The following is a 14,462-nucleotide window of genomic DNA, read 5'->3' on the forward strand; positions in this document are numbered from 1 at the left end:
TTTAATCTCTTCATATTTGTGTGTTATTGTTAAACGAACTGCTCTGGTGCGTGAAGTGAAGCCACATAATGGAAGGATTTTATGAGTATGTTAAAAAAATCTTCAGGAACCAGGACTTAGAGATAGACAAGTTAACAAAAAAAAAAGAGTCTCAAAAAGACAGAAAGAAAGCTTAATATTCAAGTTTTGAGGGGCAAAGCCAGGGGCTATGATAGGTTGGCACATTTACAGGCAGACAGCCAAATGTCTAAGCAGAGGTGTCATATCAAGTGGGCCAGACCAGCAAAACTCTATGGAATACCTTTACATTCCCGTAATTTTGTTATCTCGTGTTAGTAAAGCTACTGGCCAGCTGGTGCCTTTCTATATGCTCATATTCTCCTTGTTCCTGCATGTTTTATTTTGGTTTTTTGAAAAGACATACATGCTAGATTAATCTGTAATTTTAAATTAGCTTTAGGGCAGTGATTTTTTTTGTCTCACTGTATTTTCCCCATGATGGATGGGCGGCCTATCCGGAGTGTATTTGCAATTGACCAGTTGACCAAATTTGTCTCTTTGGTGGGCAGGTTTTGGTCCACAGGTCACATGTTTGACAACCCTGATCTAAGGCAATGATTTACAGTGAAGCGAAGTCCACACCAGAGAGCACAATCTATGTAGGAAGATAGGAAAAGCAAGAAGCACATCGAGGTATATACAGACAGTATGACATTCGTCTCCTTGTAAAATGATGATTTTAGAATCTATTTCTTTTGAAGTTGTAAAAGTTTGGCGTAGCTGCTTCCTGGAGCCTGAACACAGATGGCAATGCTGATGTCTCTGATAAGCAGAGAATGCTGTATCAAAGGAAACTCAATCGATCCCTGCAGAGCGGAGCCTCATCTAGCTCCCAACAGCTCTTTACTTGCTGACGTACGCAACTTCATCACACGACACTCGCTGTCCAACAGCTGGCTTGTTTGAAGGTAGTTAAAAGACAGTTGTCAGAAACTCAAGCCCCCGGCCAACAGTTGCTATAGAAACAGGACATATGTATAGTGCCCCCACTGCCTCCCCCTTCCTTTTCCCCATGCCATCCCGCAATCCCTCGTCACACTGTGATCTTCTTCTGCCAGCACCGATCCAGTGCTGCTGGTAAAAATAGAACAGTATCAGGGCATCTATATTTCATAGAGAACAGCCATGGACGACACTAGATTGCATCTACTACTGAATCCTCCCGAGGCTGTCTGATTTTAGATATTTGTGCTTTAAGATTATATGTAGCTCACAATGAAAAATTTAGACACAGACAAGTGCGGATGAGTTTTGCCAGTTCCCAAGAGAGTGTATTAATAAAACCTGCGCAACCAAAAGGTAAGGGGGAGCTGAATCTTCCTCCAAGTCTCAGGGTTGAGATTGTGGCTGAAAAAAGTACAGCGGAGGTGAGGAGTGATTGCAGAGGGATCGGAGGGAGCACTGCGCTAAATTGATCTGGCAGTGTCAGTTATTGCTCCGAGGTGTTGCTCTCTGCGTGCAGTCACACATAATGGCACCGCACTGTGGCATACAGTGTTTTATGAGCCACACAAACACGAGATAGCTTATAAATATTGAGACGTGGAAAGAAGGGCATGCTGTGAAAACCTGCCTCATTTAGCATATTACATGTTTTGTTAAAATGCAGAGGCAAGATTATTTTTTTTCTTTATTTACATACAGAACAAAGAACATATTGGTGTCCTTGGATTAACAGGCAGTGGGATATTTGCAATACTAGAAATCCGTTGACATCAATAACAACCTAAACAACTAGAAGAACTTGTGATGATACCTACAGAGCCTAAATTATGCTGTACCCTCTCCCTTCCTAACAAGACAACAAAAATAACCCTGCATAAAATAAGAAAGTAAGCAACCTGGGGGGCATCTAATCACTTTCTGAATAGATAATTGTTTTGTCTAAATATTCTAAGAAGGGTTGCCAGATCTTATTAAATGTCTTGCAAGAACCTGCAAGAGAGTATCTAATTTTTTCAAGTTTGATGTGAGTCAAAACTTCCCTGAGCCAGCTGTTATGAGTCGATTGAGACACCTGGGTAATAGGGCTGTAAAGGAAAGTACACTACACTTTATAGATGGGATATTAGTCAGTTTAAGTGGGGGGATACCAAATTGAGCTGAGGAGGGGTCAAGGCTAAGTTCTACATTCAGCACTGTAGCAAGAGTGTCAAATATTTGGCTCCAAAAATTAGAGAGGCTTGGACAGGACCAAAACATGTGAGTATGGTTGGTTGAAGACTGTTGACATGTATTGCAACTGTCGCTGGCGGTTGGATAAATTTTCGCAAATCAAGCATTTGTGTAGTGTACTTTAAAAAGAATACTCACATTGAAATAAACCATGAAACATATGGAGAATGAAAAATTAGGGTTCACTGACTATCTGGTATCAGTACCCCTATTTCCTCCTCCCTGGTCCGCTTAGGATGAGCCATCCGAGCACTATCAGGAGAAACAATGAGGCTAGATATCACGGAAACAGAGTGTCTCTGAGCAGATTCCTGAGTGAGCAAGGAGTCAATCAGCAGTGACCCTGGTGGAGGATTAAGAAAATGAGGGTATGTATTTGACAAAGTCTCTGGTTTGAAGGAAATGAGAGTGGGGCAACCCAAATCTGGTTGTAAGCTCTGTGAGATTAGTAAAGGTGTTTTCTGTAATGAAAAGTAGGGTCAGACAGAGAGGATGGGGAAACCATCATTTATACATATATATATACACACAATTATAACACAAAATTTAAAACTATTAATAAAAATTTATATTTAAAATACAAATACATATACACACACATATAAAATTATCAATCTTATAATCTCACATAATAAAAACATTATCAAAATCTTATATACACACATATATATATAACACATAATTAACTCAATATAATACACTATACATACACAAAATACTAAAAATATAACTATACAATACATATATATACATATACATACATATATATATATATATATATATATATATATATATATATATATATATATATATATATTAGGGGTGCAACGATATTCGTATCGATATTGAACCGTTCGATACAGTGCTTTCGGTTCGGTACGCATATGTATCGAACAATACAACATTTGTAATTTATTTTATCAACTTTCCTTCTGACGATGCTGTCTGTGTGGAGCGCTCAGTGAATCTGCGTTCGACTACTCCGCCTAGGCTGCACTGTCGAGCGCAGATCCACTGAGCAGCAGCATCAACACAGCTACGAGCATAGCTCGCACATCAGACAAGCGGAAGTCAGTGCGACGAAGGAGAGGACGAACGCATGAGCGTCATAGCTAGCTCTCCTTGCAACATGGCAAATTGAACCTCCCCCACCCTCATTCAGATCTGGCGTTTGGAATTATTTTGGTTTTCATGTGACGTATGACCCTGAAGGTAAGCGCGTCATGGACTAAAGTAAAACAGTATGTTGGATGTGCCACGCAATGCTCAATTACATGGGTGGGAGCTAGTGTGTTAGCGCAGTTAGCTCGTTAACGTGTTGGCCGTCTAGCCCCATGCACGGGGCTATCAGGGGTAGCTCGTTAACGGAGATTTGCCGTGTTGTGGCGTTAAGGTCATTTTAACGAGGTTAACCTGAAAGCACTAGTGGGAACACAACGAATATGACTGCACATTTACGCCGACATCATCCTAGTGCAAAGACAAAAACAACAAGCATGCATGCTACAAACTTTACCCGAGTCATTTAGACAGCCGTTAGCACATGATTCTCCTTATGGGGACCTGATATGTTTAATATGCTGCTGAGAAGCCCGCGTGGGGCTAGCGATTTTTCCAGTCGGGCTACCAAAATCTATCTCTGCCCTGCCCGTCGGGCTATTGTAGGAAGGAAAAATATATGTCAATGCTTTTGCATTCTTTCGGAAATGTAGCTGGGTAATTATGTCATTGGCATCGGTGAGCCACTGTCAATATGTGACATATTGAAATCGCGTTTGAATTTGCGCTTGTTTTTTTGCTTTCACTTTGCAATCCGCGAACTGTGTATAGAGAGCGACAGCACTGATCTGTGAGTGATGATAATTTGTGCACCAATTCCTCTGACATCGTCTTATTCAATCGTTAGCTTACTATGCAAACATGACAAGTGAAATCTCCCGCAGCTTAAACATGTGAGAGGTTGATCGCGCAGAGAATCGCTGAGCTTATGTGAGTGCGTGTGTAAAAGCAGCAGGATATATATTTTAGTTCTGCTGAGCCAAATAAGACAGGTCAGGGTGAAGAAGTGACAGCCAAAGAAAAGCTTACCACAAAACGGAGAAGTTATGACAAATCAGACTATAAGGCAAAAAGAAAGTGCAGCTTTATGGTTTCATGGACAAAAGAATTTCTGTGGCTGCAATATGACGAGCTAAATAACCAGGGCTGCACATAAGTGGTCCGCAGGTGCGCATTCGCTGTCAAAATAAAAAACACGCACAAGGGTTAGGGTTAAATTTAAAAACTGTACTTTTGAGTTAAAATATATATTTATAATTTTAATAAATGACAAATTAAAAAGGCATGAACATTTTTTTTGTATCGAAAAAATATCGAACCGTGACACCAAAGTATCGAACCGAACCGTGAATTTTGTGTATCGTTGCACCCCTAATATAATAATATATATATATAATATATATATATATATAAAACAAAAAAACACCCAGCACGCCCCTGCGGGCGGTTTATCCTTCAAGCTCGGGTCCTCTACCAGAGGCCTGGGAGCTTGAGGGTCCTGCGCAGTATCTTAGCTGTTCCCAGGACTGCGCTCTTCTGGACAGAGATCTCCGATGTTATTCCCGGGATCTGCTGGAGCCACTCGCCTAGCTTGGGAGTCACCGCACCTAGTGCTCCGATTACCACGGGGACCACCGTTACCTTCACCCTCCACATCCTCTCGAGCTCTTCTCTGAGCCCTTGGTATTTCTCCAGCTTCTCGTGTTCCTTCTTCCTGATATTGCTGTCATTCGGAACCGCTACATCGATCACTACGGCCGTCTTCTTCTGTTTGTCTACCACCACTATGTCCGGTTGGTTAGCCACCACCATTTTGTCCGTCTGTATCTGGAAGTCCCACAGGATCTTAGCTCGGTCATTCTCCACCACCCTTGGGGGCATCTCCCATTTTGACCTCGGGACTTCCAGGTTATACTCGGCACAGATGTTCCTGTACACTATGCCGGCCACTTGGTTATGGCGTTCCATGTATGCCTTGCCTGCTAGCATCTTGCACCCTGCTGTTATGTGCTGGATTGTCTCTGGGGCATCTTTACACAGCCTGCACCTGGGGTCTTGCCTGGTGTGATAGACCCCAGCCTCTATGGATCTTGTGCTCAGAGCTTGTTCTTGTGCTGCCATGATTAGTGCCTCTGTGCTGTCTTTCAGTCCAGCTTTGTCCAGCCACTGGTAGGATTTCTGGATATCAGCCACCTCTCTCTGAATATATATATATATATAATATATATATATATATATATATATATATATATATATAAATAAACGAGCTCCCACTGTGGTTGAAATACTGATATTATAAAATAAGTCTTAGTGGAAAAAAGCTCATTTTCAAATAAGTTTATTCCCCTCTGTGGGAAAGAGTTTTTTTCTCAGAGTCGACCATGAGGCGAGTTTTGTCAACAGCAATTGTCCATTTGGTAAAACAAATATCCGTCTCAAAGTCGTATTTTACCGTCGCAGAATGTGGAAAACAAAACAACCCTCTCTAACTAACGGTATTGTCATGAGAAAGATGCGAAAAACAGATGCTTCGTTAGAGTAGGATAAAATGAGAGAAGAAACGGGAGGGGAGTCGATATCTGCTCAGCCCCTACTGTGACAGTTCTACCAATCGCGAGGAAGAATCCGTCAATATTATGTCAGCATTCCGTTCAAACAACGACGCCGATCAGAGCGCCAGGGCCATCTCGCCAGAACTGTTCGTACCTCACCCCGGTAAGTTTTTTTTTTCTTAGCGCCTTTAAATTATATATCAACAGAGATGTCAATAATTTGATTACTTTCTTTTAGATTTCTACATCAATGATTTCACTCAAGTGGACTACGGTACGGATAAATAAGTATATTTCATTTTTTAAATAAGATTAGATAGACTTGATTTAATGAAACTGTTACTTACTTACAGAGGCTATTGATAGTGCTGAGAGTAGCAGCAAAAATCCAGCCGTTTTCCGCGGCGAATTAGACGCCATAGTCCCCGCAGAACCTCCGCTGCCGCCGCGTCGAAAAGAAGAACGAGAAGACGGCGCTATTTCCGTCTCCGCATACCGGGAGAACCGCGGAGAAAAAAGTTTTAAAAACGAAGGTAAACAATATGTTGCATTATCCGCCATTTTGTTGAATAACAGGATGTGACGGAGTATTCCGAGTGTGCTATACCGCTCCTCCCGACCGGAGCAGATTTTTAAAAGTTTGTTTTATTTCTCGACAGCGGTAATCGAGAATATACAGACCCCGCCGCCGCAGCGAAAAGAAGAAGACGACGTTATTTTCGTCGGCGCATACCGGGAGAACTGCAGGAAAATAGCTTTTAAACCCAAAGGTAAAACAATATGTTGCAATATCCATCATTTCGTTGAATAACAGGATGTGACGGAGTAATCCGAGTGTGCTATACCGCCCCTCCCGACTTGGAGTGGTATAAAGTGTGCTAGAAAGTTTTTATTTATTTATTTTAAATCTTTCTCTTTTTGTTTTATTTCTCGACAGCCGAGATTGGAGAATATACCTATCAAACCCCCGCTACAGACAATCGGGCGGAGGAGCGAGGTAAATAAAAGTTTTTTCATTCTCAAAAATAGGAAGGAGGAGATTGTTTTCTTAAATTCTCTCTCTGTTTTATTTCTCGACAGAGACCAATACAGAAAATCAGAGCGGAGGAGGAACCGTCCAGAGCTCCTTCTATCAGGAGACTGAGAGCTCCTCCTCTCAGGAGACTGAGAGGTAATTGACGAATCGATCCTATTAAACTTCTCCGCTCTATAAAAAATGTAAGGTTTAAAAATACATTCTGTCCGTCTTTTCTTACAGCTCGACGGCTGCTTCATAAGAAGAGAATCCTTGAAGACCTCGCTTTCATGTACGCCATAACAGTTCGCGCATATGCTTCGATATACAGACACAGAGACCTGTAAAGGGATGCAAAGTAAAAGCATACACATGTAAAAGTCTGTGAATTATGAAATAAAGAAAATCATGTCGGAAGAACGCAGCATTCCTGACGCTTTGTTGGAAGCCGTGGCAGAATTAAACAGAAACGATGAACATTTAGCCCCACCGCCGATCGATCCACTACAGCCTTTAGAAAACGCATTGCAAGTCCTCCTTCAAAACATTGAAAACGAACGGCTCGCCGGTCTACTGAACTTTGACCCTCTGCAGCCGTTAGAAAATGCTCTTCAGCTCTACGACCAGCAACAGCAGCAGCAGCAGGAGGAGGAGCAGGTGCAGCAACAAGTGCAGGAGCAGCAGCCCAGGGAGGACCGGCCTGCGGAGCATCAACAAGGAGGATCTCGGGTACAGAGCGATGCGGTGACTCGCCGCGAACAATTTAATAATTTTGAAATAAGGCGAGTATTTAACATTCCCTCTCCGGATGAAGCGAGCGACCTCGCTCAATTTTACCTCGACGTCAGGGATAATTTTGTAGATCTAGCGGATAGGGTCAGACGGAAGTTAGTCGTAACGACCGGGTCAACTGGAGATCATCAGCGAGCACGCGCGAAATCACTCTGTTTTTAACGTCGACGAAAGCGTTGAAAACATTGTACCGGTTTTTGAGGACCTGCTAGCCAGGCTGATACAATCAAACGGAGCGATCGTCGCTGGCTCTCCCCTAGAAATTGTCGTGCAAGTAATTAGAAATCCTAGAGGCGGCGGCAGTAATGACCCGCGTAAAAAGATTCGCAAAACGTTAGATGATGAAATTCTAGTCAAAAAGCGCCGCTGTCTGTACGTGGTAAAAAACAAAAACGATAATCTGTGTTTTGCCATCAACCTGATTCACCTCACTCAACCTCATTTCACAGATAAACAGGCCCTGGAACGCGGCAGAGAGCTGCAGCGTTTAGCGGGGTTGAGCGATCGCACTCAGGTAACTCTCACCGACATAGGTAAATTCGAACAAATACTAAATCGTAAAATCGTCGTGTTTTACCGCCCGCCCGAGGACAGGACTCTTTCGTTAATAGAAACAGACTACCCGAACACGCCTCACCCGCTGTACTTATTCTTATTCCGGCATCACTATTACGGGATAAAAAATCTGAAAACATTTTTAGGAATCCAGTACATTTGCGGGGAGTGTCACCGCGGGTATTATAAAAGAGAGGAACACTATTGTCAAAACCGCTGCAACCTCTGTTTTGACCCCGCATGCCCCTCGCACTTTCTGGACTCTGTAATCTGTACGGATTGTAACAGATCATGTCGCACACGCGCGTGTTATTTAAAGCACAAACAACCTAGAATTCACTCCGGTTCAGGCCTCAGCGTTTGTCAACAATTGTATAAATGTCCGGACTGCAAACTCCTCTCCCGTCGCGGAAAGCACAGGTGCACAGCCGCCAGATGTAAAATCTGTCGCGCGGAGCTTCCTCCCGACAAAAATCAGCACCTGTGTTACATTCAACCTTTGAAACCTCATGAGAGCTCTGATAACGCTTCCATAATCTTTTACGACTTTGAAACCTTCCCAGACAGGGAGGGGGCGCACGTCCCTTACCTAGTGTGCACAAAATCTCTAGAAGGAGAAGAGTGGCACGCATACGGCGTAGACTGCGTTGAAAAGTTTCTCAAAAGATACAGAAGGAAAAGATATAGAGAGACCACGTTCGTTGCGCACAACGCGAAAGGGTTTGACAGCTATTTAATTCTAAGTCACCTGGTGGGGGAGGGGATGACACCCTCTCTCATCATGCAAGGCAGTAAAATTATATGTTTCACAGAATCCGATTTCCTTCTCAAATTCATAGACTCTCTTTCATTCCTCACCATGCGTCTCAGCGCTATGCCTAAAGCTTTAGGCTTCGAGGACAAATCCAAGGGATTTTTTCCTCACAAATTCAGCTCGCGGGACCGCTTAATTTAAAATACGTGGGCCCGTACCCTCCTCCTTCGGATTACGGGGTAGAACGCATGTCCCTCTCCGAACGGGAGGAGTTTTTGCGTTGGCACGGCGAGGCCTCCCGGGGGGTGTTTAACTTTGAAAAAGAGTCCCTGTATTACTGCCGAAACGACGTTAATATCCTGAGAGAGGCGTGCGTAAAGTTCAGAGACGGGTTTATAGGCGAAACTAAAGTCGACCCTTTCAGCTGCGTCACTATAGCTTCAGCCTGCATGAAAGTGTTTCTCACCAATTTCCTACCCGAAAACAGTCTGGCCATTCCCTCGCCCGACAACTATGGGCGCAGGTTCAAAGCTATTCGCACGCGTCCATTCAGTGGCTGGAGTGGGTAGCTCGCTCTCAGAAAATCCCCGTTCAACACGCTCTCACAACCGGAGGGGAGAAAAAAATAGGCCCGTACTTTGTCGACGGATACGCGCTGATTAACGGGGAAAAGTGGGTGTGGGAATTTCTGGGATGCTTTTATCACGGCTGTCCAAAATGCTACAGGCCGAGGAAATCTGCCCTTTGACCCGCGCTCCTTACGGGGACCTGCACGCCTCCGCCGAGGCGAGGCTCCGGGAGCTGAGAAACGTTTACAGAGTCCGCACGGTCACGCTGTGGGAGCACGAATGGAACGAGATGAAAAAATCGAACGAGGAGGTTAAAAATTTTATGCGGAGCTACGAAGCCCCGGAACCTCTGTCTCCTCGCTCGGGACTTTACGGAGGGCGCACTTCGGCCTTGAGGCTGCGTTACAGCGCCTCGCCGGGAGAAAATGTGTATTACGTAGACGTCACATCCCTGTACCCTTACGTCAACGCCAAGCGCGCCTACCCTCTGCATCACCCTCAAATCATCAGAGAGAATTTTGCAGACCCTCGCAGTTATTTCGGGTTGATCAGAGCCACCGTTTACCCGCCGCGCGGGCTCTATTTCCCCGTTCTACCGTACAAAACCCCCGGAGGTAAATTAATATTCTCCCTCTGTCGCACCTGCGCCGAGACTAATCATCAAAGCGGCCCGTGCCTTCACGACGACGAGGCCAGAGCTCTCACCGGGGTCTGGGTCACCGTCGAGTTTAACAAAGCCTTAGAATTGGGTTACAGAGTGGCTAAAATCACAGAGGTCTGGCACTTTGATAGCCGCAGCAGCGATATTTTCGCCGGTTATATTAACACTTTTCTCAAAGGCAAACAGGAAGCCTCCGGCTATCCTCCGGAAGCTCGCGACGAGGATGGGAGGAGCAAATACGTGGAAGAGTACCACAGGCATCAGGGGATACGTTTAGACCCGTCAAAAATAGAGGTGAATCAGGCCAAAAGGCAGGTATCAAAATTGTGTCTCAACAGTTTCTGGGGAAAGTTTGCTCAGAGAACCAACCTGACTCAGACCACTCTGGTCAGAAAGCCCAGTCAGTTTTTTAACTCGTCTTTTCGGGCCAGTACGACTTTAAACACGTCTCTTTTTTAAAGACCAAAAAACAGGAAGTGGCTTTAATTCAGTGGAGTATAACGAGCGGTGCGTGATACCTCCCGGCGCGACCAATAACGTTTTCATCGCCGCTTTCACCACAGCCTACGCCCGTCTAAAACTCTACGAGTATTTAGAAAAATTGCAGCGCAGCGTTCTGTACACCGACACCGACTCTCTGATCTACGTAGTGAAAGAGGGGGAGGAACCTTTAGAGCTGGGCAACTATCTAGGGGATCTCACGGACGAATTAGACGGGGACACCATCCAGGAATTTGTCTCCGCGGGTCCAAAGAGTTACGCCTACCGGACCAGAAACAAAAAGAAACTGGTGGTAAAAATGAAAGGATAACGCAGACGAGAGAATGTTGCGACGGGTCAATTTTGACAGTATGAGCGGGTTGGTGGAAAGTTACCTTTCGGTATGAAGGAGGCGGAGCTCGACCCCTCAGCACGGCATTCAGAGGGAGGTGGGGTTTGTACTAAAAACAGACATTTCAGAAAAAGTTTCGCGTGGTTTACGACAAGAGACTGATCTTTAGACGGTAAACTCTGCTTTGGTACTAGCGTTTCTTTTCTGCTTTATTCTGTTGTCACTTCTAAAAAATGTGCTCACGACTTTGGCCTTGAGAGCGATAAGAAGCGATCGCCTCATCCTGCAGGTGCAAGATATCTACACGCCGAAGAGGCTAGATTTCCTTTATGGAGTTGTTTTTCTGCTAGTGCAGCACTTCCCCCTGTAAGTTTTAGAGAATATATACCCATCCTCACAGCAAATCTTTGGAATCTCCTGATGTGAGCTGTTGTTGAGAGGTTGTCTCTGTCTCAATAAAGTTCACTGATTCCCCATCTGCAGGTGTCGCGTTGTCTTCATTCTCCGCCAGCCTGGTTAAGTCAATTCCTCCTTAACATCTAAAAGAACCTATTTAATGAAGGAAGACGGGTTCACTCTGTGTTTAATATTATTCTATTGTTGTTGTTTTTTTTATATCCTTCAATTGGCGTCACGAACAGGATCCGGTCCAGGTCAACTGGAACGGACGGGAGGACAATCGGCCGTGGTCTGAGTGAACAGAGTTTGGACAAAAAGTTGCGCGCACACAAAAACAAGGTAAGCAGACCTTTTATTTCTGCTATATTGAACATTATAAAATACTTAGTGTCCAAACTCCTAGTAATTCATAACCAAAATTGTCTGGCTTACTTAAGGCTTGTTGAGAATCAGACAAGTGAATAAGAGATAAGTGAATAAGAGATAAGTGAATAAGAAATAAGTGAATAAGTGAATAGAGATAAGAGTGAACTGAGGTCTGACCACGGTTGCAGCCGACGGGTTGCTCTCCGGTGTCGGATACATACCTCAGTGCAGGTCTGGGACCTTGAAAGGGTTTATTAGTAACGCCTTTCTAAACAATTAAAAGGTTAAAGGCCTTGAGAATATTTTTTAGTAATATTCTCTAAACTACAGAAGGGTTAGGAAGGCCCAGAGGACGTTATTAGAAAAGATCCTCTAAAACTTAAAAAGGAAAAGTACTGGTTGGAGTCCAAAGGAGGGGTCCCTTTGATCAATAGGAGAAAAACGGATCTCTTCTTAAAACCCCGATGATTTTAGTGTTTTAAATGTTTTGATGTTCTGTTTGATATTTGACACACATAAATACACGCTGAATGCTTGCTGTGGAACACTGGGCAGGACAGTTTGGTTCTCCGTTGTTCACAGATTACACAATTAAAGGAACTAGGTTCCTCTTTTGGTTAAAATAATACACCACACATAGAATTTTTTACACATTTATTACATACATAAGGAGGGTAATGAGTGACTGCAGGTAATGTATGAAGTGTGAATGAGACGTGTGAACAAGGTGACAACCAACTAGCACCCCTATCAGGAAGCAATAGGCAAGGTTACCCGCCAGACTCCGGTTTGGTAGAAGCTTGGTAACACCTGAAGGGATATTTCAGTGCTGACTCACCTTTAAAGCAGCGCCCCAGCTGTTAGTGCCTAACAGAGGCAGAAACCCAGCTGGCCCAAATTCTCCTTTAAAATCAATAAAACAGCTGAAAAAGTATGAAAGAAATGTTGGGTTTGAGTCCCTGGATATTGAGTTGAAGGCTCAGGTAGTTTGGTAGGGAAATTAGGACAGAAACTGTTCCCAGAAGTAACAGATACTGTTTGATTGATTACAAAAAAGTTATCTTTCTTCGGTGAGACCCGTTATATTAAATTTGTCGAAATTTGTTAGGTGCTGAATCTGTCAGGCCTGTCAGTGGTTGTAAATATAAGACGTCTTTGTAATATAAAATAATAGAGTCTTGTCTGAGCTTTGTGTGACCTTGTGTGTAACGTGGAGCGGCGGCGCTGAGGGCTATTTTTAGACTGTGTGTGAACATGCAAATGAGCTGTGAACTACACAGAGGACTTTTGCTTCCTGTTTAGTGTGTTTTGTGGGATTTGCAAATAATGATACAAGCTCGTAATAAAAACGCTGGTTTTGTTGATTATAATAGTATAAATAAGGATTTGAATGACTACGCTGAATGTTTGATGTTCGGCTGGATTTTAATATAGAAGAGATAGATTGTGTTTGAGTAAGACCGGCACTTCAGTCGGCAGAGTGTGATTGTGATGAAAATGATATTAAATAAATCTCTTAAGTGGGTTGATACAGGTGGCTACGGGCCTGGACCACCCGGCCCCATAAGCAAACAAAAAGTTAAGTTAACCCACCTACAAACGCACATACACGCAATGAAGAAACAGCTTACACCCATGAACAGGTGAAGATTTTCCAGCAAGTTTAAAGCAGCGAAGCTTAACATACACCCGCCGTTACACAAATAAAGGTTATCCACTACTAACGAATAAACTCTCTGGAAATCACTGAACATGGGTCAGAATTATTCAAAGACCACAGACAGGTCCGATAAAAAATCTAAATTACCTGTAAAGCCAAAAATAATAAAATAAAATATAAAGTCTCAAATAACGGCTCAGTGCGCCTCCCACTTCCGGTTACGTGTAACCTACGTCCGCGAATCGGTGAAGACGTCCATGATCACATATCCAGAACATGCGGAAGTACTTACGTGACTGACTTTGTTTACAACTTAAGAAGTTCAATGCATTCTAATTATTTCCGGAGCCCTTATCCCGAACGATAATCGCCAGAAAACAGGTCAGTAAAACTGAAGGCCAGTGCAGATACTACCACGAAAGCTAAAAGTGTTAAGATAAAGTTGAATTTTGATGTAGAAGTCTCAGAGGAAAGTGAGAAACTAACGTATGCAGGATCATCCGCTCCAGCACAGCGAGGAAGTTTCAGAGGACGGAGAGATAAAAGTAGCGGAGCTCTTCCAGTCAAGGTAACTGGCAACCACAAGCTAGAGGTGCAAATTTAGCTCAGTTTTCCAGCAGCCGCAGACACCCAGAGCAAAAATGAATTTTTGTATTTCATTTAACACAAAGGGTGAAATGTTTGCTGACACTGATAACAGCTTATGTTTTCTCTGCCTTATGCATGATGGAGAATGAACATCCTCTGTGTCAGCTGGACCCTCAGCAGAGAATGAACTCAACATCCTTTTTGTCCGGTACTCTATGTCACACACTGTGCCAAAAAAAAAAAAAAAAAAAAAAAAAAAAAAAAAAAAAAACACTGGTCTGACAAACCAGTGAAGATATGACAAATTTAGGGGTTAGAAAAGTCAAATTGTGACAAGTTTTCTGCCGATTGATAAATATAGGTGATTACTGAATGGAAGAAAAGGGAAAGAATGAGGGGAGTAGTGTAACTGAGGAATAATTTGG

At 43.4% G+C, this 14,462-nt stretch overlaps 2 protein-coding genes across 2 annotated transcripts in view; both read left to right on the forward strand.

Moving 5' to 3' along the window:
- Positions 1-14,462, forward strand: part of kcnh1a (potassium voltage-gated channel, subfamily H (eag-related), member 1a) — an 86,516-nt gene that overhangs the window by 36,622 nt on the left and 35,432 nt on the right. The window lies entirely within an intron of this gene.
- On the forward strand, positions 6,949-11,114 carry LOC121814427 (DNA polymerase-like; the record flags this gene model as incomplete). The annotated part of the gene is given in 2 exon segments (XM_042220289.1): positions 6,949-7,017; positions 7,105-11,114. A coding segment is annotated over 1 exon segment (996 nt). The 3' UTR covers positions 10,652-11,114.

This window comes from Haplochromis burtoni, unplaced genomic scaffold, assembly GCF_018398535.1.
Source record: "Haplochromis burtoni strain Fernald_Lab_line unplaced genomic scaffold, NCSU_Asbu1 Contig_46, whole genome shotgun sequence".
Lineage (NCBI taxonomy): Eukaryota > Metazoa > Chordata > Actinopteri > Cichliformes > Cichlidae > Haplochromis > Haplochromis burtoni.